General features: G+C 39.1%; 1 protein-coding gene across 1 annotated transcript in view; it reads right to left on the bottom strand.

Annotated features, from left to right (window-relative positions):
• The window catches only part of Ankar (ankyrin and armadillo repeat containing), a 72,860-nt gene that overhangs the window by 29,722 nt on the left and 17,917 nt on the right, over positions 1 to 25,221 (bottom strand). The window contains 2 exon segments of the mRNA XM_048808975.1: positions 2,031 to 2,239; positions 3,681 to 3,882. Of these exon segments, the coding sequence (XP_048664932.1) occupies positions 2,031 to 2,239; positions 3,681 to 3,882 (411 nt within the window).

Raw genomic sequence — 25,221 nt, 5'->3', positions numbered from 1 at the left:
TGCAGGAAGCAGTGGCCATGATATTTTGGGGTATTTTTTTTTTTTTGTCATTAAGCTGTTCTTGTTAGGAGCCAAACTTCCTGCTATTAAGGTAGGTATTTGCAATGGTTTAGTCTATTAAAAATAACAAGATAGTCCTCTCTCTAAAAAGAATGAGAGGACTGGGGATATAGCTCAGTTGGTAAAGTGCTTGCCTCACATGCATAAGGCCCTGGGTTCAATCCCCAGCACCACAAATAAATAACTAAATAATAAAAGAATGATATATAATGATATATATGCATATAAATAAACACTGAAAACTTTTCCAGCATCTCTTGGGGTTGATATACTTGGAATATGTTCCTGTTACCCAGCAAATTCTAAAATTGGTACTAAGCCAGTTTTGAAACCAGATATTCAGACTTCTGAAACCAGGGAAATAGGGTTGAAAATCTTAAATTTATTTGTACCACTAAAGATATATAAAGTATTGGGGGAAAAATTAGGCCTTACTGTCCAATTATTTTATTTTTGCTTTAATGTGTTTTTATTTCATACTCATGATTTATAGGTAAATGTTACTAAAAGGCCTGTAACAAAATATTTTTTGTGGCCTTACCTTCCTTGTTTTTTTTTTTTTTTTTTTTTTTGGGGGGGGGGGGGAGAGGGAGTTCATCTCTCCAAATATAACCACTTTTATTTCTTCCCAATACCTTCTGCTCTTTACACATCTCCATATTTCTACTTATTTCCACACACTGCAACATTTTGCTATATCAATTTTAGATATTATTTACCAAATGTTTTATGAAAAAGGGAAACAAGCTTTTTCAACACTGCACTGCCATTTTCTCTTTCTTCCCTTTGATCATATTTATAGCTTTTAATGAAATCAATATTCAGCACTTCATTAAGATGCCTATATAAATGCTATTCATAGAAGAGTGTTATAGTGTAGCATAATTGTATTTCATTTCTCACTTTTATTATCTCTCAGTGTAGGTAATAATTTCCTTATTTCATTTTCTTAGAATTGTTTCTACCTATTGACAAATTCCTCCTGCTTTTTCCCTCTAGGGCGGGGTGCACAGTTCCATTCTGGAACTTCAGCCTTTACTATCACCCATGAAGTTAACTTTGCTTCTCTCTTGGGTCAGACTCTAAGTTTCCCAGGTCCTTTCCCCTTCTGTTCCTCATGGAGTAAATCTAGCCTCAGTATATTTGGGTCTTTCCTGGTTAAGCTATAAGGAGAGCACCTCTGACTAGCACTGCTGTTTCTTAAGTCTTTTGAGGAACTGGTGTAAGTTCTAGAGGTTCTCTGCTTTTCCATCATTGGCTTGCAACGATTTTCTCTAGCCAGCTAAGTCCTAAGACTTGTACATGTTTCCATCATCTTAACATTTTACTACTGCTGTATCTTTTCTTATTTTTCCTTGAATGCTTTTCTGCTACCAGTGGTGGTATTATTATTTAATCTTCATATAATTTTATTGGGGTCTTGAGAAGGAGTAAAATTATATGTATACATTGCATTGGTCTAGTAACACTTTCTCTTATAATATTTCTGTCTAGATGGACTACAAATTTGGGAAAATTTCTCCAAACATAAGTTTTCATAAAATATTTACCAAAATATGAAAAGTATGCTGAATTTGTCTCTAAATTAGGCATTAAGGAAAAAATTAGAAGCAGCCTTTTCCACTTAAATTTTATTTTCCTCCCTTTTTAAAAAAAATTCACTTTTTTGATGGAGGAGAGGGTGGTTTGATTTCTGAGAACTTTCTAAAATAAAAATAATTGTGTAAAATATAGTCTTTTGGGGATACAGATCTTTAACTTAGAAATAAAACTACTTTAGCATACAAAAATATAGATCTTTATCATTTGCATTTTTATTTCTGATTTTAATTTGTTTTATTTCATTATTTTAAACATATAAGATATGATATATGTAACATTTTATTTGACCCATTTCTGTGTAAATATCAATAATTAAGCCAAATAACTAGAACATTTATTTACAAAGAAATTATATATTCTATACTCACCTACTAAAGTTCTCCAAACTGGAAGTTCAGGAATATTTAATTCTATTATATACTTGAGTACTTCTGTGTGAAAGGTTAGCACTGATAAATGAATTATATTATTTCCTTTAATATCTGTTTTTCTCCAGTTAGCACCAAGAGAAAACAGATATTGAATAGTTTCCAGTGCTCCTGAAGTAGCAGCAAGTAGCAACGGAGTACACTGATTCCTAAAAATCAAGGAATGCATTAGAATAATATTTTAAGCACACTTATAGAGTCATATTTAATTTTTGTTAAGCTATTCGAAGTGCTGTTGGAGGCACTCTGATTTACACCAACACCTTCTTTCTCTTCCTTATGAATTCTCATCATGTATATTCCACATGCAAACAGTTTGCCTCCACTAATTGTCCTTAGTATTGGCCCCTGTCCTCCTTCCCAACATATATATATAAGTCTTAGAGTTTATTTAAAAGTTTATGATGCACAAAGTTCTTAGAATAACCTATCCTTTCTCCTCCTTTCAAAAATTCTTGAGTGAAGGGAAAAGGAAGTCAAGTATTTTTAGCACATTTCACAAATGATGAACCTAAAGCTCAGTTAGTAGTTACGCCATTTCTTCATACTTCATTTCCAGTTTTCAAATTCCAACTTTCTCATTGTAGCAGAAAGTAACAGCTTTTATGAAAAATCCACCAATGCTTTTTAGATAGTAAAGATCTTCTGATTGTACAAATGGCTGTCCAGCCCAGTATTACATCCCAACCTCCTTTATAGATAGGTATGACCATATGACCATGTTTGGTCAACAAAACATTAATAGAAGTTACATGGGCCACTCCCTAAAGAGAAAGGAATGTGCCAATACTTTTCCTCTTTCTCTCTTCTCTTGGCTAAAATGTAGGCAATAATAGAAGTGGAATTGTCATTGTATACCATGGAAGCCATACGTGAAGGAGCAACAAGAGGAAGCCAGTGCCCTTATAACTGTCAAATCAGTATGCTAGCCTGAGGCCACTGAATAATAATGGACTGGCTAGACCTAGGAAGACATAGAAAAACATGAATGAAATATACTTTAAAAAGGTTCAGAGATTCAAAATACTAACTTGTTTTTTAGATTCCTAGACAAGAATGTACCTTCAGAAGAAGTTATGCCGCCACCCCAAACATTGATTCTCAGCTAAATTGTGAAACAAAAGATTGGAATGTTTTATTATTTCAAAGTATTCTTTTTTTTCACTGTATTTGTCTTCCATATACTACTAGATATCCCCCTGCCCTTTTCATGAGGAGTCAAGGGCTACCTCATGGTTGCATAAGGTCCAATTTAGAACAGTGTTCTAATGCCTAGTCTCAGGCTTCCTCCAGGGCACTAAGTAGTTAACCTGATCAATGAATTTGTGGAACCATATTATTAGGACAAGGTAGGAAAATCTCCCTAGGGCTCAGTCCTTATTCATCCAGAAAGCATACATAAGTTGATAGAAGATCTTATCTTTTTAAATTCTAAAGATAAGTGGAAGGAGAAAAAGACAGTGATCAGATCAGAAAGGACTTCAGAGTTAGCTTTGCCTATGTTTCAAATCACCCATATCAATCATGTCTTATAGTGTCAGTGTGTGAAAAAAGCAGAAATTTATATTCTTATGAATGCTTAAAACTTACTCAGCTGTAGCCTCAGCTTCTAGCAAAGTAGGATCCTTCCTATAAAGGACAATGATGATGCAGATGTTGTCATAGAAAGCAGCAAAGTGAATCGGCATCCATCCTCTTTTTTCAGAAAGTGTGTAATCAGCTTTGAAACAGAGTAGACAGACGGTTGTTTCTAATGAGCAAGCCTGTGCAGCCAGGTGCAGAGGTGTTGGGCCTACAATGGGTGAACAATTATTTCAGTCATTAAAGAATTAGCACTCCTATAAAGCATGCCTTTTTGGTAGCCAACCACAGAGTTTAGGATTATATGATATAAAAATCTCTAAAATAATTACTATAAGGATGAATTTATTTAACTCAGGATATCTGACCATTAAAATATCACATTTCTTTATAAATGAAGAAAAATAAATAACATTGAAAATATTAAATATTTGAAATTTTAAAATAATTGTAAAATTAGCTATTTCTTTTTATTTTTTTATTTTATTAAAATGCTTTGTAGTAAGAAATAAGATCCTTTGAAATTGGAAAAAAATATGTTTACAAAAGGCGTCTCTGTCACTAAATCTAGTGGGCATTTGTATTAGCTTTTCATCCTGAGGAAAATCACTTAGGACAATAGATTTATTTTGGCTCAGTTTCAGAAGTCCCTGATCAGTGGGCTCCTTGCTTTGGGACTGAGGTGAGGCAGAACATCATGGTAAAGGGGCATATGGAAGAAGGTTTTTTCTCAGCCTATAGCAGCCAGGAAGGGGGGGGCGGGAGCAGGGGTCAGGAAAGATAAATTCCAGGGCATACATATTCCCAGTGGCCTACTTCCTCCGACCATGTCCTACTACCTACAATTTCTACCACCTTCCAGTAGTATTCAGCTATCAGTGAACAGTGATGATGTCACAGCCCTCATGATCCAACCAATCACTTCCCAAAAGCCTTACCTGAGGTCAGCTGCATTGAGGACCAAGCCTTCGATACATGGGTCATTGGGGGGCATTCCAGAGCCAAACCATAACTGCATGTCAATTCTCATTTATCTGTCAACAGTATTTTATTTTATACTGTTTCCCACTTCTTCCTATTTAAAATAGTTTCTTCCCTTTGCATTGATGATATCATAGTCTCTATTTTTCTTCCCTCACCTGCTACTTCTTTGCATTTTTCCTTTGGTACCTTCCCTTTGTCCCAGTATCTAAATGAACCTTAAGGCTCCATATTAGACCCTTTTCTATTCTCAGTGGTTTTATTTACCATCTGCAAATTCATGCCTTCCAGGATATGTCTTATTTCTTCTCTGAGCTCCAGATCTTCAACAACATTATCTCACTAAAGCATCTCCACACATCACATCCTGTCCTTCCCTCTAAACCTGGTCCTCTTTCATTCCTCCCTAAATCCGGGAATGATATCAAGGTCTATTGGAAACAATATATGAATTACGGGTTTGTTTGAGCCAACATAAGGCAGGGAAGCTGCTTTTCTGGGAACTCCTGGGTGGAATTCCCTGGTTTGAGAAAGCCCAGATCATGCTGGAACCCTGCCTTAACTCACAACCTTAAGATCAAACACAGTAGCCCAGAAATGGGCAAAACCTGCCAAGCACCAAACAACCTGTTTACTACAAGATCCCTGCTATACTGAAACAAGACCCCTTCCACATTGAAACCATATCCCTGACTTTGATGTACTTCCCCTTAAATAAGGAATTGGGGTCTTTTTCAGTTGTTCAGCTCCAGTTCCTATCAGAGCTGGAAGAACCATCAGATGCCCCGCTTTCTAAATCTAATCTCTGGCTTTGTCTTTATTTCTTACTGATTATTCCAGGCTTTTTATTTTCCCAGGCAACTTACACCTCCTAGCAGAAACCTACTCTACTGGGGTGCTGGTTACCTTGGCATAAAATTATCTAATTGAGCCAGGAGACACGGTGGCACACGCCTGTAATCCCAGCAGCTCAGGAGGCTGAGACAGGAGGATTGCAAGTTCAAAGCCAGCCTCAGCAAAAGCAAAGCGCTAAGCAACTCAGGGAGACTGAATCTTTAAATAAAAATACAAAATAGGGCTGGCAATGTGGCTCAGTGGTTGATTGCCCCTGAGTTCAATCCTCAGTAACCCCCCGACCCTGCCCAAAAAAAAAAAATGGTCTAATCAGTTCTAGGGAAAAAACCTGCAATGCTTCTTAACACCCCCCTCTCATTTCATCTCTATAATCAGTTCATCACTAAGACTATGTATCTCAAAATCCTTTCTCCACTGCTACCACCATCCTGATCAAAGCCATATTCGCCTCTTAACTAATGTGTTCACCTTGTTATTTCACTTACCGTATCCATATTTTCAAATTGTAAGCTTGATATTTTCATCTCCTTGCTTAAAACTTTTAAGTAGCTTCTCAAGGCCATCTGATTACAAGTAACAACCAGCTACAACTCTCAAACACCCAAACACACTTCACTTTCTTCATTCTGGCTTTCTTATAGCTCCCCAAATGTAGGGTGATCATACATCCCATATTGCCCAGGAAAGGTCTGGTCTGTCCTGTTCCACTACCATAATCATTAGGAGTTCCCCCTTTTGTTTTCAAGACTCCCTGACTTGGATGATGCATTATCTGGTCATGCTGGGATATTTCTGCTCCCTGACATCTTCCTTCTACCAAACAACTCCTCTCTTATCAGACTCTAGTTAACTCCCATTCATTCTTCAGGTTAAATGGTATTTCATCAGTGAAGCACCATATTTCAAATTATTGCTTAATCTTCCAGTTTCTGGTCTGGCATGTGAGGAGCTTAGAAACCATCACTCCAGAAGCTGTGTGCAGTGCTGCATGCCTGTAATCCCAGCAACTCTGGAGGTTGAGGCATGGGGATTACAAATTTAAGGCTAGCATAGGGAACTTAATGAGCTTCTGTCTGAAAATAAAATGAAATAAAAAGGATTGGGGATGTGGCTCAGTGGTGGAGCACTTGCCTGGCATGCACGAAAACCTAGCTAGGTCAAACCACCACTCTCCCTGTCCTGCAAAAATAGATAAATAAATAAATCTGCTGCATCCTAACAAGTAAAAAATCCAAACAGTGAAAAAAATCAATATCCCCTCTTTGATTCATCAGAGAAGTGAGGTCACAGGGTAAACTGATGCCCCCCAAATTAGAGAGTCAGACAGGTAGATACAGAGAATCACAACTTACTGAAGCAGAAACTCACAAACAAAAACTTCAATGGAAACCAGTACTGGGACAGGAAAACCTTAACTGTAATTGACAAATTGGTAGAGACTCAGCATGAACAAATGTAAGAGTTAAAAACTATAGGAGCCTGCTGTGATGGCATACACCTTTAATCCCAGTAGCTCAGGAGGCTGAGGCAAGAGAATTTCAAGTTCACAGCCAGCTTCAGCAAAAGCAAGGAAGTAAGCAATTCAGTGAGAACCTGTCTATAAATTAAATACAAAATAGGGCTGGGGATGTGGCTCAGTGGTGGAGTGCCCCTAAGTTCAATCTCTGGCACCCCCCACAAAAAAAAAAACAACTAGATGGACCAGTTATGGGGGGAGCCCCATGCTTTTATGTGTTTTATCTCCAGGAACTCGTTCAGACCCTCACAGTGGATAGAGTGTTAGAGAAAAATCTCTTCATGCTTCGGGCAGGAAGAGAGAAAATATCTCATTTTGAAATACTCCAGAACATTCTGTTCTTAACAAAGTCTACCTTCATGAAAAATTATTTTATCATGCTGGAATTTTCTGAGACTGACTCACCTAAGGGAAGGGGAAAATACCCAACTCCATCCTCCTTTAGACATCCTGTTCCACTTAAGGGATAGAAGGAGTGGACCAAGGAGCACTGATGAAATTTACAGTCCAGATGCATACAATCACTAACAGACTGAAATGTAATATAAGACTATAGAACACTTTACCTCCATTCATACCTTATTATTACATTACTAAAGGCTTACTTACCAGTTACTTTGACCAAGTACATCATGTCCAGTTATAAAGATAAATTTACAGGACATACTAAAAATCACAAAGACATTTTATAAATACAAGAGTAAACATCAGAACCAAACATAGCAGGAATGTTGGGAATATCAAATAGGGAATTTAAAACAGCTATGATTAATGTGCTAAGTGTACTAATAGATAAAGTATATAGTACTCAAGAACAGGTGTGCAGACAGAGGAAAATCCTAAGGAAAAAAACAAGAAGAAATACTAGAGATCAAAAACACTGTAATAGAAATGAAGATTGCTTTTAATGAGCTTATTAGTAGACGGGACATAGCTGAGGAAAGAATTTCTGAGCTTGAAGATATAGCAATAGAAACCCCTCAAACTAAAAAGCAAAGACTGAAAAAAAAAACAAAGAAGAAAGGAAAGGAACCCAAGAAATATTCGAAACAATAATGACATAATATTCCCCAATTAATGTCACATATCAAACCTTAGATCCAGGAAGCTCAGGGAAGACCAACCAGAATAAATACAAGTGAACAAACAAACAAACAAAACAATACATCTTAGTATGTAATTTTCCAACTAAAGAAAAGAGAAGATTTTAAAAATATTCCTGAAAGAAGCCAGAGGAAAAACACCTTATTTACAGAGGATCAGAGATACAAATTATACCCACTTTCTACCCAGAAACCATGCAAGCAAGAAGAGTGGAGTGAAATACAGAGAAAGACACTATGAACCTAGAATTCTTCACATGGTGAAATTATTCTCCAAAAGTACAAATGGAATCAAAAGCTTGATAATCAAAGCTTGAAGGAATTTGTTGCCAGTAGACCTGACTTGAAAGTCATTGAAAATTTCTTCAGAGAGAAAGAAAATTATATAGGCCAGAAACTTAGCTCTATAATGGAAAGAAAGAAGGGCATTAGGGGCCGGGGTTGTGGCTCAGTTGTAGAGCACTGCCCTAGCATGGGTGAGGCCTTGGTTTCAATCCTCAGCACACATAAATAAATAAATAAATAAAGTTAAATTTATTTTTTAAAAAAGAAGGATATTAAGAGAATGAAGAGATGAATAACAATTTTTCTTCATTGAACTAACAGATAAGTGTTCAAAATAATAATAATAACAAAGATTTCAACTACATATAGAAAAAGACAAATGCTTATTTGTGCATATGCATAAATTAAATTATGGCAGCAATGATATAGGGACAGGAGGAAGATTTTAAAATATTTTGCTATCAAAATACTTGTACTACCTAAGTAGTATAGTGTTGTTCGAAAGTAGACTTGCATTATATTTATTATAAACTCTAGGGAAGTCATTGAAAAAGGTTTTAAACAGAAGTATAAACAATATGCAAAGGAAGAAGAGAAAATAACATCGTATACAATGCTAAATTAAACCATAAAAGGCAAAAAAAAAAGTGTGGGAGAGAAAAGCAGGAACAAAAACAAGAGCAATGAAAATAAAAGAGTCATAAGTATAGTAGATATTAATACAATATATCAACATCATTTTAGACCTCAATGGACTAAATATACCAATTAAAACACAGGGATCATCAGAATTGATCATAAAACAAAATCCAACTAAAGGGTGAACAGATTAATAACCTGTAGTACATCCACACAATGAAATATAATTCAGTGATAAGAAAACAATGATTCATCAAGCCATAAAAAGACATGGAAAAAATGTAAATGCATATTACTACATGAAAGAGGCCAATCTGAAGAGGGTGCATATTGTATGAGTTTAACTAGATATCATTCTGGAAAACATGGAGGCATTTAAAAGATCACTGGTTACCAGGGGTTGAAAGTAGGGAGAATACTGGAGACAGTGAAACCATCCTGTATGATACTACATGTCATTAACCATTTGTTAAACCCATAGAAAGCAAAACACCAAGAATAAACCCTAATTTAATCTACAGACTTTGTGTAATGATGTGTTAATACAAGTCCTTAATTTTAGCAGATGTGGTAAGATGTCAATAGTGTTGGAAGGTATATATGTTTAGGAACTCTGTGCTTCAGTTCAATTTTGCTGTAAACCTAAAACCCACTGGGGAAAAAAAATGAAGTTTACTAATTTACTAAAAGTCACAGAGAGGGAGAGGGAGAGGATTGGGAGAGGGAGAAAGGGACAGAGGGGACAGGGAGGGTGCAGGGGGAGGGAGAGAAGAGGTAGAGGGAAGGGGCAGTGGGGGGTTAGAAATTGCTTAATTTTCTTCAATTTGGAATGTTCTGTCCATAGCAGGCTAAACAGTAATCATTTTCAAACCTAAGGTCTTTGCTTTTACTCTTCTATTCAACTGAAATGCCATCTTCCTTCCTTTTTGCCTTCCTATACTACCTCAACTTGATGGCCTAAGTTGAATCTCACTTCTTGTTGTAGTCTGGATCTTAGTTGTCCCCCATAGGCCATATGTTAGAGATTTGATTGCCACTCTGTGGTACTACTAGGAGATAATGGTACCTTTAAAAGGTGGGGGCATAGGAAATCTACCCCCCACACAATAGCCTCAAAAAAAATTTGTGAATCAATCTAACAAAAGAGTGAAAGACCTCTACAATGAAAATTACAGAACACTAAAGAAACGAATTGAAGAAGACCTTACAAGATGAAAATATCTCCCATACTCTTGGATAGGCAGAATTAACATTGTCAAAATGGCCATACTACCAAAAACATTATACAGATTTAATGCAATTCATATTAAAATCCCAATGATATTCTTCATAGAACTAGAAAAAGCAATCTTGAAACTCATTTAGAAAAATAAGAGGCCCAGAATAGCCAAAGCAATCCTTAGCAAGAAGAGTGAAACAGGAGGCATCACAATACCAGACCTTAAGTTATACTCTAGAGCCATAGTAACAAAAATGGCATGGTATTGGCACCAAAACAGATATGAAGACCAATAATACAGAACAGAAGATACAGAAACAAACCCACATAATATGGTTATCTCATACTAGACAAAGGTGCCATAAACATACAGGGAGAAAAGATAGCCTCTTCAACAAACAGTGCTGGCAAAACCAGAAATCCATATGTAACAAAATGAAATTAGACCCAAATATCTCACTCTGCACCAAACTCAACTCAAAGTATATCAAGTACCTAGACTTTAGATCAGAGACCCTATGCCTACTAGAAGAAAAAGTAAGCCCAAATCTCCATCATGTCAGCTTAGGAACTGACTTAACAAAACTCCTAAAGCACAAGAAGTAAAATCAGGAATCAGTAAATAGGATGGAGTCAAACTAAAAAGCTTCTTTACAGCAAAGGAAGGAAACAATCAACATAAAGAGAGAGCCTATAGAATGGGAGAAAATCTTTACCACATGTACCTCAGAGAGTTAATCTGCAGGATATATAAAGAACTCAAAAAACTTAACAAAAAAACAAATACCAATCAATAAATGGGCATAGGAACTAAACAGACACTTCATAGAAGAATAAATATGATCTGTCAACAAATATATAAAAAAATGTTCAACATCTCTATCAATTAGAGAAATGCAAATCAAAACTACTCTGAGATTCCATCTCATTCCAGTCAGAATGGCAGTTATCAAAAATACAAGTAATGGGGCTGGGGATGTGGCTCAAGCGGTAGCACGCTCGCCTGGCATGCGTGCGGCCCGGGTTCGATCCTCAGCACCACATACAAACAAAGATGTTGTGTCCACCGAAAACTAAAAAATAAATATTAAAAAGAATACAAGTAACAAGAAATGTTGGCTAGGATGTGTGGGGGGTGAAGAGTACACTCAGACATTGCTGATGGGACTGAAAATTGGTGCAACCACTCTGGAAAGCAGTATGGAGATTCCTCTGAAAACTTGGAATGGAACCACCATTTGACCCAATTATCCCACTCCTAGTTTTATACCAAAGGACTTAAAGTCAGCATACTACAGTGATGCAGCCATGCCAATGTTTATAGCAGCTCAATTCACAATAGCTAAAATTATGAATCAACCTAGATGCCCTTCAACAGATGAATGGATAAAGAAAATGTGGTACATATACATAATGGAATATTACTCAGCCTTAAAGAAGAATGAAATTATGGCATTGAAGCCAGAATTAGACAAGCAGTTAGTATAAATAGGTAAATCAAGTCAGGTCGGATCAAGGAGGCCAATTTGAGTGAGTCAGAGAAGTTGGAGATTGCCATCTGAGGGAATGAAATGCCTTCAAAGCCCTCCACCCTATCAAGATAACCTGCCCCTGCTCCAACCTGTTGCTAAGGTAACCTATCCCAGGAATTGCCCCTCCCTACATTGAGTTGTAAAGGGTTTTAATTAATGTGTCCTGGGCTGCTCCATCCTATCCGGCCCTCCCCCTTCACCACCTGTTTCACACCTTTTGGCCATCCCATCAAGCATCTCCTGGGCCCATTCATGTATGCAGGAAAGAGAAAGATAAGGGGAAGAGAGCATCAGAACAAAGGAAGCCTAGGACTTATAAAAAAGGGCAGAATGCCTCACTTCTCATGATACCAAGATATCAGCTATGGACCCCTTCTCCCTCCTGGGAGAAGTCTATGTTACCTCTTTTTAAATAAACCCTGATTTATACGCTTGCCTTGGTGTGCTTCTCTAATGTTATACTTCAACAGGATGGAACTGGAGAATGTCATGTAAATGAAATAAACCAATTCCAAAGAATCAAAGGCTGAATGTTTTCTCTGATATGCAGATGCTAATTCACAATAAGGGGGTGGGGGCTAGGGAAGAATAGAGGTACTTTGGATTAGACCAAGGGGAGTGAGTGTAGAGGAGGAGGTATACAGGTAGGAATGATAGTAGAATGAATCAAATATCATTATCTATATGCATATATGATTATACAACCTGTGTAACTCTATATCATGTACAACGCAAAGAATGAGAAATTATACTGATGAACCCAGCCTAATTCCACCTTAAGATTGTGAGCCATCTTGTCACAAAGTCATGAAAAGTTAATTTCTGTTTTAGTATAAATTACTGTGATTTCTAAACTTGTTTGGAATTCCTGTCCGTGCCTTGAACTCACCCATGCCTAGCTTTTCCTGACCAGATAACAACCCTTTCTGAAACCTCAGTGGTGCCTCATAAATTCTGAAGCTGGGATCTAAATTTATTCTCTGCCTTGAAATGTTAAGCCATGTAGATCATTAAGCTACTATCTGCCTTTGTATTATGCTTGTCAAAATCCTGTTATCTGTAAGTTCTCAAGACCCCCCCACCTTTGCAACTTTTTGTGCTATAAAACTATGCTCCTAAAGAGCTGGGATACTGTTCTCTAGCCCAGAGTTTTCAGAAGAGACAGTCCTGGCCAGAATTACAAGTTTGCTTTAATTTGATTTACAATTGGAGTCAGTGGTTTTCTCTTTACGTCATGGTTTAACAATACTCCATTTATGTATGATGTGTCAAAATGCATTCTATTGTCATATAGAACTAAATAGAACAAATTAAAAAAAAAAAGGTGGTGACTACTGGAAGGAAGGTAGTTACTGGGGACATGCCCTTGAAGGGGATATTGGAACCCTAGACCTTTGTCTTTCTCTCTTTCTCTTTGCTTCCTGGCCACCACGAGATGAGCAGCCTTCTCTGTCACATGCTCCTGGCAGCCATAAAGTCCTGCCTTGCAATAGGATGAAAAGTAATGAAGCCAGCCAACTGTAGACCAAAACCTCTGAAACCATGAGACAAAATAAATCATCTTTTTATGTTGTTTTTCTCAGGTATTTTGTCACAGTAACATAAAACTGATTAACATACTTCTCGAGACGGGAAGATGGCGGCGAGGGGAGTGCATTACCCCCGTGTGCTGCTTCACTGTGTGGGAGTATGACAAGTCAGGACGGCTAAAGGATATCTTGTTAGGAATTTCCAGCAATAGTGGGGTGCTCCGGAACCTGGAGGAAGGATTTCCATCGCATGAGGATCTGCTACGGGGACTCAAACGCGAGAGGTTTGTCGCACGGAGGGTAACACGGCTTATTCAGCAAATCGCCCCGCGGCTAGAGTCTGCAGCGCGCGCTGGGATAGAGACGCAGGGTTACAGCGCTGCAGTTTCTGCCAGCCGTGCAAGCACTGTACTCAGGGCTGAATTCTGGGTTCGAGACGGGGGAAGGAAGCGGTCCATCTCGGTTCTCCACACCGGTCAGACCACAGAGGAGGCCAGCAGCCACCATGTTGGTAAACTGACGTCACCTTCCCTGTTTTCGACTGACCGCAGCTCATTCAGCCATAGATCAGGTAATTTCAGGCTGCAATTCGCCTGCGGCTTGCAGACAGATTGCTAGGGTTCAGCGCCTGGGTGCTTCTTAGAACCTGAGCTTATCGGAGCGAACACCGAGCGCGGGGCGGCCGAGTTCCGGCTCCCGGAACCGGGCCGCGGAGCCTGCGGAGGCTGCTTCTTGGACCCTGCTCCTATCAGAGCATACAACAAGCACTAAGCAGCCGAATTCCGGCTCCCGGAACTGAGCCCGCGGGGACTGCTTCTTGGAGCTTACACTTATAGGAGCTTACACCGAGCACGGAGCGGCCGAGTTCCGGCTCCCGGAACTTCCCTGGCCCGGGGCTAGGAGCCCGCGGAAACTGCTTCTCGGTCCGGGTCCTGCTGAGGGCCGGTCAGGACTCACCCGTTGCTTTGGTTGCCCGGCAAGGGGAACGAAATGCTGCCATTCGCATAGGATACCAACATGGCAGAGATCTGATGTCAGCAGAAAGCGGCGGAGGAGAGAACTTCATCAATACCAGCGGTGACATAAGCAGTTGGTCTCCTGGTAGGGGGGGTGAGGCACAGTCACCCGAGTCTCCTCAATTTGTCGTTGAGCCAGAGGGGAGAAGCCGGGCCGCCGCCAGCGCCCGGAGCAGGCCCAGCGGCTCGCCAGCGTGGTGACCGCGTGACCCCAATTGGAGAGGGGGCGGAGCGGAGCCGCCACTCGCACCCGCAAGGTGGGCAGACCCGCGACCCAGTGGTACATGGGCGTGGTAGGAGGGGCAGGGCAGAGCCGCCGTTCGCGCTTGCAAGGTAAACAGACCTGTGACAGCCGGGCGGGTCAGGCCCAGTGGCCTGCCAGTGTGGTACACATGTCACCCCAACTGGAGTAGGGGCAGAGCAGATCCTTCTCCCACGCCCGGATCAGGCCCTGCCGGTGTGGTGGTCACGTGACCCCAATTGGAGTGGGGGCGGAGCGGAACCGCCACCCGTGCCCGCAGGGTGAGCAGACCAGTGATCAAACTGCAGATCAGACCCAGGGGTCCGCAGGCGTGGTAGGAGGGGCAGGGCAGATCCGCTGCCCGCGCCTCCAAGGTAGGCAGACCTACAACAGACCGGCGGATCAGGCCCAGGAGCCTGCCGGCGTGGTACAAACACCACCCTAATTGGAGTAGTGGCAGAGCAGAGTCGCCGCCCGTGCCAGGAACAGGCCCAGCGTCCTGCAGGCGGGGTAGTCACGACACCCCAATTGGAGTAGGGGCAGAGCAGAGCCTCCACCCGTGCCCGAAAGGTGGGCAGATCTGCGACCGACCAGCGGGACAGGCCCAGTGGCCTGCCGGTACGACAGACACGTCACCCCATTTGGAGTAGGGGCAGAGTAGAGCCGCCGCCCGCGCCTGCAGGGTAGGCAAACCTGCAACCGACCGGCGGATCAGGCCCGGTGGCCTGCCGGCGTGGTACACTCGTCACCCCAATTGGAGTAGGGGCAGAACAGAGCCGCCGCCAGCGCCCAGAACAGGCCCAGTGACCTGCCGGCGTGGTAGCCACGACACCCCAATTGGAATAAGGAGAGAGCAGAGCCGCCGCCCGCACCTGCAGGAAAGATACGCAAGCAGTATGAAAAGACAAGGAAAGAAAGGACCACAAGCAATGCAGGTCAACGCAACTTTAGAAGAGGTAACAGCTGCAGCAGATGGAATGTCAGATAAAGAATTCAGGATATACATGCTTCAGATGATCTGGAGTATCAAGGAAGACATTAAACAGCAAAATCAGACAATGAAAGATCACTTCGACAATGAATTACGCAAACAAATCCAGGAAGCAAAGGATCAACTATACAGGGAGATAGAGGTTATAAAAAACAAACAAACAGAAATCCTAGAAATGCAGGAAGCAATAAACCAACTTAAAAACTCAATGGAGAATACTACCAGCAGAGTAGAACACTTAGAAGATAGAACATCAGACAATGAAGACAAAGTATTTCAACTGGAAAAGAACATAGACAGCTCAGCAAGACTGTTAAGAAACCATGAGCAGAACATCCAAGAAATATGGGATAACATTAAGAGACCAAACTTAAGAGTCATTGGGATACAGGAAGGTACAGAGCTCCAAACCAAAGGAATGAGCAGTCTATTCAATGAAATAATACGAGAAAACTTCCCAGACTTGAAGAATGAGACAGAATCCCAAATCCTAGAAGCCTACAGGACGCCGAATGTGCAAAATCATAAGAGATCCACACCTAGACACATTATAATGAAGATGCCCAACATACAGAATAAGGAGAGAATTTTAAAAGCTACAAGAGAAAGGAAGCAGATTACATTTAGGGGTAAGCCAATCAGGATAACAGCTGATCTTTCAACACAGACTCTGAAAGCTAGAAGATCCTGGAATAACATATTTCAAACACTGAAAGAAAATGGGTTCCAACCAAGAATTGTGTATCCAGCGAAATTAAGCTTCAGGATGGAAGATGAAATTAAAACCTTCCACGATAAACAAAAGTTTAAAGAATTCGCAGCTAGAAAACCATCTCTTCAAAACATCCTCGCCAAAACATTACAGGAAGAGGAAATGGAAAATAACAATGAAAACCAACAGTGGGAGGTAGGACAGTAAAGGGGGGGGAAATAATCAAAGAGGAAAACAAACCATGTTTAGTAACAGAAATAAACAAATATGGCTGGAAGAACAACCCATATCTCAATAATAACCCTAAATGTTAATGGCTTAAACTCACCAATTAAGAGACACAGGCTAGTAGAATGGATCACAAAACAAGACCCAACAATATGCTGCCTACAGGAGACGCATTTGATAGGAAAAGACATACATAGGCTGAAGGTGAAAGGTTGGGAAAAATCATATCACTCATATGGACTTCGGAAACAAGCAGGAGTGTCCATACTCATATCAAATAAAATAGATTTCAAGCCAAAGTTAATCAAAAGGGATAAAGAGGGACACTACATACTGCTTAAGGGAACCATACACCAACAAGACATAACAATCATAAATATTTATGCCCCAAACAATGGTGCAGCTATGTTCGTCAAACAAACTCTTCTCAAGTTCAAGAGTCTAATAGACCACCATACCATAATCATGGGAGACTTCAACACACCTCTCTCGCCACTGGACAGATCTTCCAAACAAAAGTTGAATAAGGAAACTATAGAACTCAATAACACTATTAATAACCTAGACCTAATTGACATATATAGAGTATACCACCCAACATCAAGCAGTTACACTTTTTTCTCAGCAGCACATGGATCCTTCTCAAAAATAGATCATATATTATGTCACAGGGCAACTCTTAGACAATATAAAGGAGTAGAGATAATACCATGCATCTTATCTGATCATAATGGAATGAAACTGAAAATCAACGATAAAAGAAGGAAGGAAAAAGCATACATCACTTGGAGAATGAACAATAGGTTACTGAATGATCAATGGGTTATAGAAGACATCAAGGAGGAAATTAAAAAATTCTTAGAGATAAATGAAAACACAGACACAACATATCGGAATCTATGGGACACATTGAAAGCAGTTCTAAGAGGAAAATTCATTGCTTGGAGTTCATTCCTTAAAAAAAGAAAAAACCAACAAATAAATGATCTCATACTTCATCTCAAAATCCTTGAAAAAGAAGAGCAAAACAACAGCAAAAGAAGTAGAAGGCAAGAAATAATTAAAATCAGAGCTGAAATTAATGAAATCGAAACAAAAGAAACAATTGAAAAAATTGACAAAACTAAAAGTTGGTTCTTTGAAAAAATAAACAAAATCGACAGACCCTTAGCGATGCTAGCGAAGAGAAGAAGAGAGAGAACTCAAATTACTAGCATACGGGATGAAAAAGGCAATATCACAACAGACACTTCAGAAATACAGAAGATAATCAAAAACTATTTTGAATCCTTATACTCCAATAAATTAGAAGATAGTGAAGGCATAGATAAATTTCTTAAGTCATATGATCTGCCCAGATTGAGTCAGGAGGATATAGACAACCTAAACAGACCAATATCAATTGAGGAAATAGAAGAAACCATCAAAAGACTACCAACTAAGAAAAGCCCAGGACCGGATGGGTATACAGCAGAATTTTACAAAACCTTTAAAGAAGAACTAATACCAATACTTTTCAAGCTACTTCAGGAAATAGAAAAGGAGGGAGAACTTCCAAATTCATTCTATGAGGCCAACATCACCCTGATACCTAAACCAGACAAAGACACTTCAAAGAAAGAAAACTACAGACCAATATCTCTAATGAACCTAGATGCAAAAATCCTCAATAAAATTCTGGCGAATCGGATACAAAAACATATCAAAAAAATTGTGCACCATGATCAAGTAGGATTCATCCCTGGGATGCAAGGCTGGTTCAATATACGGAAATCAATAAATGTTATTCACCACATCAATAGACTTAAAAATAAGAACCATATGATCATCTCGATAGATGCGGAAAAAGCATTCGACAAAGTACAGCATCCCTTTATGTTCAAAACTCTAGAAAAACTAGGGATAACAGGAACATACCTCAATATTGTAAAAGCAATCTATGCTAAGCCTCAGGCTAGCATCATTCTGAATGGAGAAAAACTGAAGGCATTCCCTCTAAAATCTGGAACAAGACAGGGATGCCCTCTCTCTCCACTTCTGTTCAACATAGTTCTCGAAACACTGGCCAGAGCAATTAGACAGACGAAAGAAATTAAAGGCATCAAAATAGGAAAAGAAGAACTTAAATTATCACTATTTGCAGATGATATGATTCTATACCTAGCAGACCCAAAAGGCTCTACAAAGAAACTATTAGAGCTAATAAATGAATTCAGCAAAGTGGCAGGATATAAAATCAACACGCATAAATCAAAGGCATTCCTGTATATCAGCGACAAATCCTCTGAAATGGAAATGAGGACAACCACTCCATTCACAATATCTTCAAAAAAAATAAAATACTTGGGAATCAACCTAACAAAAGAGGTGAAAGACTTATACAATGAAAACTACAGAACCCTAAAGAGAGAAATAGAAGAAGATCTTAGAAGATGGAAAAATATACCCTGTTCATGGATAGGCAGAACTAACATCATCAAAATGGCGATATTACCAAAAGTTCTCTATAGGTTTAATGCAATGCCAATCAAAATCCCAACGGCATTTCTTGTAGAAATAGAGAAAGCAATCATGAAATTCATATGGAAAAATAAAAGACCCAGAATAGCAAAAACAATGCTAAGCAGGAAGTGTGAATCAGGCGGTATAGCGATACCAGACTTCAAACTATACTACAGAGCAATAGTAACAAAAACAGCATGGTACTGGTACCAAAACAGGCGGGTGGACCAATGGTACAGAATAGAGGACACAGAAACCAATCCACAAAACTACAACTATCTTATATTTGATAAAGGGGCTAAAAGCATGCAATGGAGGAAGGATAGCATCTTCAACAAATGGTGCTGGGAAAACTGGAAATCCATATGCAACAAAATGAAACTGAATCCCTTTCTCTCGCCATGCACAAAAGTGAATTCAAAATGGATCAAGGAGCTTGATATCAAATCAGAGACACGCCGTCTGATAGAAGAAAAAGTTGGCTACGATCTACATACTGTGGGGTCGGGCTCCAAATTCCTCAATAGGACACCCATAGCACAAAAGTTAATAACTAGAATCAACAAATGGGACTTACTCAAACTAAAAAGTTTTTTCTCAGCAAAAGAAACAATAAGAGAGGTAAATAGGGAGCCTACACCCTGGGAACAAATCTTTACTCCTCACACTTCAGATAGAGCCCTAATATCCAGAGTATACAAAGAACTCAAAAAATTAGACAATAAGAGAACAAACAACCCAATCAACAAATGGGCCAAGGACCTGAACAGACACTTCTCAGAGGAGGACATACAGTCAATCAACAAGTACATGAAAAAATGCTCACCATCTCTAGCTGTCAGAGAAATGCAAATCAAAACCACCCTAAGATACCATCTCACTCCAGTAAGATTGGCAGCCATTAGGAAGTCAAACAACAACAAGTGCTGGCGAGGATGTGGGGAAAAGGGTACACTTGTACATTGCTGGTGGGACTGCAGATTGGTGCAGCCAATTTGGAAAGCAGTATGGAGATTTCTTGGAAAGCTGGGAATGGAGCCACCATTTGACCCAGCTATTCCCCTTCTTGGTCTATTCCCTAAAGACCTAAAAAGAGCATGCTACAGGGACACTGCTACATCGATGTTCATAGCAGCACAGTTCACAATAGCAAGACTGTGGAACCAACCTAGATGCCCTTCAATAGACGAATGGATAAAAAAAATGTGGCATTTATACACAATGGAGTATTACTCTGCATTAAAAAATGACAAAATCATAGAATTTACAGGGAAATGGATGGCATTAGAGCAGATTATGCTAAGTGAAGCTAGCCAATCCCTAAAAAACAAATGCCAAATGTCTTCTTTGATATAAGGAGAGTAACTAAGAACAGAGTAGGGACGAAGAGCAGGAGAAGAAGATTAACATTTAACAGGGATGAGAGGTGGGAGGGAAAGGGAGAGAGAAGGGAAATTGCATGGTAATAGAAGGAGACCCTCAGGGTTATACAGTGGAGGAGGTAGAGAGAGAGGAGGGGAGGGGAGGGGAGAGGTGGGGAGTGGGGAGGGTGGAGGATGGGAAAGGCAGCGGAGCACAACAGACACTAGGATGGCAATTTGTAAATCAATGGATGTGTAACTGATGTGATTCTGCAATCTGTGTATGGGGTGAAGGTGGGAGTTCATAACCCACTTGAATCAAAGTGTCAAATATGATATGTCAAGAAATTTGCAATGTTTTGAACAACCCACAATAAAAAATTAAAAAAAAAAAAAAACATACTTCTCTAGAAGGATTTTGGAATCTCTCCAGAATATTTCCAGAACATGTCCAAGGGAAGCCATATTTAGCTACAACTATGTTCAAGAGAGAAAACTAGGTAAAACTGGGTGTCAGCACATGTGCAGGCAGGAGTAAGACTTGGCATATGTCAGACTGAAGCTGGAACTTTGAAAATCTGCTGAGTGTTGAGGAGATGTGTTACCCATAAATCCAAACTGGAGCCACGTCAAGCTAGCACTCTTCAATGGAGTAAAAAGGCATCATAGGGAGGGTGGAAATGTGGGTAGTCAGACAGGAAGATGGGGAAAATGTATGGCAAAAGTCTGCTAATATGCCAGGCATGATGGTGCATGCGTGTAACCCCAGTGATTCAGGAGTCTGAGGCAGGATAATTGTAAATTCAAAGCCTACCTCAGCAAAAGTGAGGATGGGGATAGTGCTGGGGATGTGACAGCTCAGTGGTGAAGTGTCCCTGAGTTCAATCCCTAGTATCAAAAAAAAAAAAAAAAAAAAAGTCTGTTACACTAGCTTGTAAGTGAGATTTCTGAATAGCCTCAATCATGGTTGGTCTCAATCCATGAAAATCAGTTAGCTACTCTCAGCAGGAGAAACATAAAAATGACCTGAAGAGTTCTTCCCCCCACCCCCAGAAACATTCCAGGCTCCCCACAAATACTGTTTCCTCTCAAAAAAAATTTTTTTTCTGTACAACCTCAAGGAAAGAATCCAATTCTTATTTCCCCCTTTACTACTGAAAGTGTGCTTAATAGAACCGCAAAATGTTGGTTTCCACCCTTGTCCCTCTGAATCAGAATTAGCATTTTAACAAGATCCCTGGGTGATTCCTACATACAACAGAGAATTATGGAGCCTACAATGAAATTGATGGTGAGGATTAGAAATGCTGTCCTAAGATACACTAGAATCAGAAAAGTTCTGAAGGTATTTATATAGTCTAAAAACACTATTCTCTGGCTGTGAACCTTGTAGTTGGGACCCAGAGCCAAATTTATCTATTCCTCTGAATTTCCATAGTACACACTGTGTATATACATAGTACACACTATGCCAGTGATCATCAAAAGCTACCTGTACTCAACTACCATGCAATCATTTAACAATTATTTCCTGAGCACCTACTAAGGCTAGGCATTATTCTGGGTCCTAGGGAACTCTGGTAAACAATAGAGACCAAACCATTGTCCTTTGAGGTAACTAAATTCGAGTGAAGAAGATACAATTAATTTTATATAAGGTAGACATAGTGATACTTGGAAAATAAAAAGCATGAAAGAGAGAAGCACACTGTTGTTACTCACTGTAATTTCCTATAGGGTAGGTGAGCCAGGTACACTTCCCTTTTCCCCTCTGAGTCTACTAATGTCCCTTTACTACCCTGCTCTGTGCTCCTGCAGATTTAGTAACCCTTGTCCTCTGGTTTCTTGTCAGGGTCTGCCAATGGGGAGCACTGGCAGGAAATCAGAGGAGGCCTAAGAATGAGGCCCAGTTCCCTCTCTAAGGTCATTTCAGGTTTGCTGTATTCCTCCACCACTGTAAGGTGATCAGTTCAAGTAACTATCCCCTTCCCTTGTCAGTTCAGATCTTTTAAAGTGGTTTATTTATAAATAAACTCTCCTTGAATTATCTTAGAGTGTGAAGGTCCAGTTTCTTAATAGAGAAAGGTTAAACATCATATTTTTGTGTTATTCTCCATACCCAATATTTATATCAAATCTATTGCCTCATACAAGAATGATAATTCCAGAGCTGGAGATGTGGCTCAGCAGTAGAGTGCTTGTCTAGCATGCATGAGGCCTTGGGTTCAATCCTCAGAAACACAAAATTTAAAAATTTTTTGAAAAGGAAGCAAAAGATGATCATTCCTCATACCTCGTAGATCATTACTGACACTGGATGGCATAGTATCTAAATTAACTGCTTTTTGTAAGGTGTAAAAACAACTTAGGGACTTGAACTTATAAAAATAAATGGAGGTGACAACAAATTCCATAGATGAAAGAGAGAGAGAGCACCCAAAATATATGAGGAGTATTAACAAATAACCATGCACATAAAAATTTATACTTCAAAATAAATATGAAATATTATTATGTGACATTCTCAAAGGCAAAGCCTTTTGCAGATTATATACTATTAGAAAAGTTTTAATATACACAGTCACCTTTAAAAATACTTTATCTTACTTATGTCTTACCATTTCTTTCTTTTTTCATGTCCATTTTGGATGGCTCTGTTTTAAAAGGTAGCACACATAGAAACATATTATTCATATATAACAATTTCCTAAAATTAGTCAGAAAGATGTCTGTAAATAAAAAGACTATATTTAGATATAAAAGGCAAGATAACATAAAACAGTGCCGAATGTGACTTCTGGTCTAGCCCTTCTAGCACACTGTTTGCACCTGACATCACATCAGACCATTTGGAAACTACTTTTTAAGTGGCTTGTTAAAACCCATAGTTGGGATAATTTTGTGCTGTTTAAACAATAATATTGTCAATAGAGTTATACATTTTTCATAGTTCAATATCTACTCAATTCTCAACGTATAGAAATAAATCTAAGAAGTTAGAGGATGAATAAGACTTCAATTTGCCAAAGTTTCTTTTCACAGTAAAAAAAGGCTTAAAGAGCTGGGGATGGTGATGTGTGCCTATAATCCCAGTGCCTTGGGATGTTCAGGCAGGAGGATCAAAACTTCATAGCAGCCTCCACAACTTAGCAAGGACCCAAACAACCTAGCAAGACCTTGTCTCAAAATAAAAAATAAAAAGGATTGTAGGTATAGCTCAGTGGTAGAATGTCCCTGGGTTCAAACCCCAGTACCTACTCAAAAAAAGTTTTAAAGATAACATCTTTAAATTTTGGGCTACCCATTTCATTTAAATTTAACTGAATTGTGCTTTATTTTAACAAGGTTCACTCTATAATAAGATGGAATATTTTATTTGAATTTGATTAATATGAGTACCATATAAAAAATTTTTTTTCAGTGCTGAGGATTAAACCCAGGGTCTTGAACATGCCAGGCAAGCACTCTACCACTGAGCTATATAAGACATTTGAGTCATACTGATAAAGAATTTGTTTTTTTGTTTTGTTTTGTTTTGGTACTGGGGATTGAACCCAGGAACACTCAGTCACTGAGCCACATCCCCATTCCTTTTCTATTTTTTTTTTTTTTTTTTTGAGAAAGGGTCTCACTAAGTCTCTGAGGCTGTGTTTTAGTCAGCTTTTTTGCTGCTGTGACCAAAAGATCTGATCAGAACAATTGCAAAGGAGGAAAAGTTTATTAGAAGGCTTACAGTTTCAGAGGTTATCAGTCCAGAGACAGCCAGGTCCCATCCTTGGGGCTTAAGGTGAGGCTGAACATCATGGTGGAAGAGTATGGCAGAAATGAAGCAGCTTGCATGGTGATAAGAAAGCAGAGAGACTCTACTCTCCAGACACAAAGTATATACCCCATATCCACGCCCCTAATGAACCACTTCCTCCAGCCATACTACATCTGCCTCCAGTTACCACTCAATTATCCCCATCAGGGATTAATCCACTGATTAGGTTAAAGCTATAGCCCAGTCATTTCTCCTCCAAAATCTTCTTGCATTGTCTCACATGTAAGTTTTTGGGGGATACCACATCTAAACCATAATAGGCAGGCTTTGAACTTGCGATCCTCCTGCCTCTGTCTCTCGAGCAACTGGGATTACAGGTGTGCACCACCATGCCCAGCTTAGAGGAAAGAATTTGTTAAAGCATAATATTTTATTTTGGCATATGCAAAAATTTAGCACAGCTTATTAACTGACCTCATTGCAATATAAAAATCACCATTTCTTTTTGTCAATATTGTTGCATCAGTCATTTCTGACAATTTATCATTTGGATCTTGTGAAAATTCTACTTAAATTTATTCCAGTGAATATAAAAATATGCAGCAAAAAATGGCATTTTAAGGTTTAAACCAAGCTAGTCTTCTTATATTATTATAAAAGAATGCTTTATAATTAAATATAATTTAATAATTAAAAGGATAAGAACGTTCTACTGGAACCTAATACTCATGTTTATCTGTTTTTTCCTCTCAATTTCTATAGTCCATCAGTATATATTAATTATGCCAGTGCTTATCAAATACTATCCTGCATCCATCCATCCATCTATCCATTCATTCAACAAATATTTCCTGAGGAACTTTCTTCTGAACACTAGGAAACCATGGCAACAAAGTAGACCAAATCCTTGCCCTTTATAAAGTGTATATCTCAATGAGGGACAACACAACAAACAGTACTATATAAGCTACCAACAAGTGATAGAAAACTAAAAGGAGACCGTCTTCAATAAATTAAACAAAACCCCAAACTCTGCAAGAGAAACTAATACCAGATTTTAACCTTGCTCTAAAATCA

The sequence above is a fragment of the Marmota marmota genome, unplaced genomic scaffold (genome assembly GCF_001458135.2).
Source record: "Marmota marmota marmota unplaced genomic scaffold, marMar, whole genome shotgun sequence".
NCBI lineage: Eukaryota > Metazoa > Chordata > Mammalia > Rodentia > Sciuridae > Marmota > Marmota marmota.
This window is presented reverse-complemented; position numbering and strand designations above follow the sequence as displayed.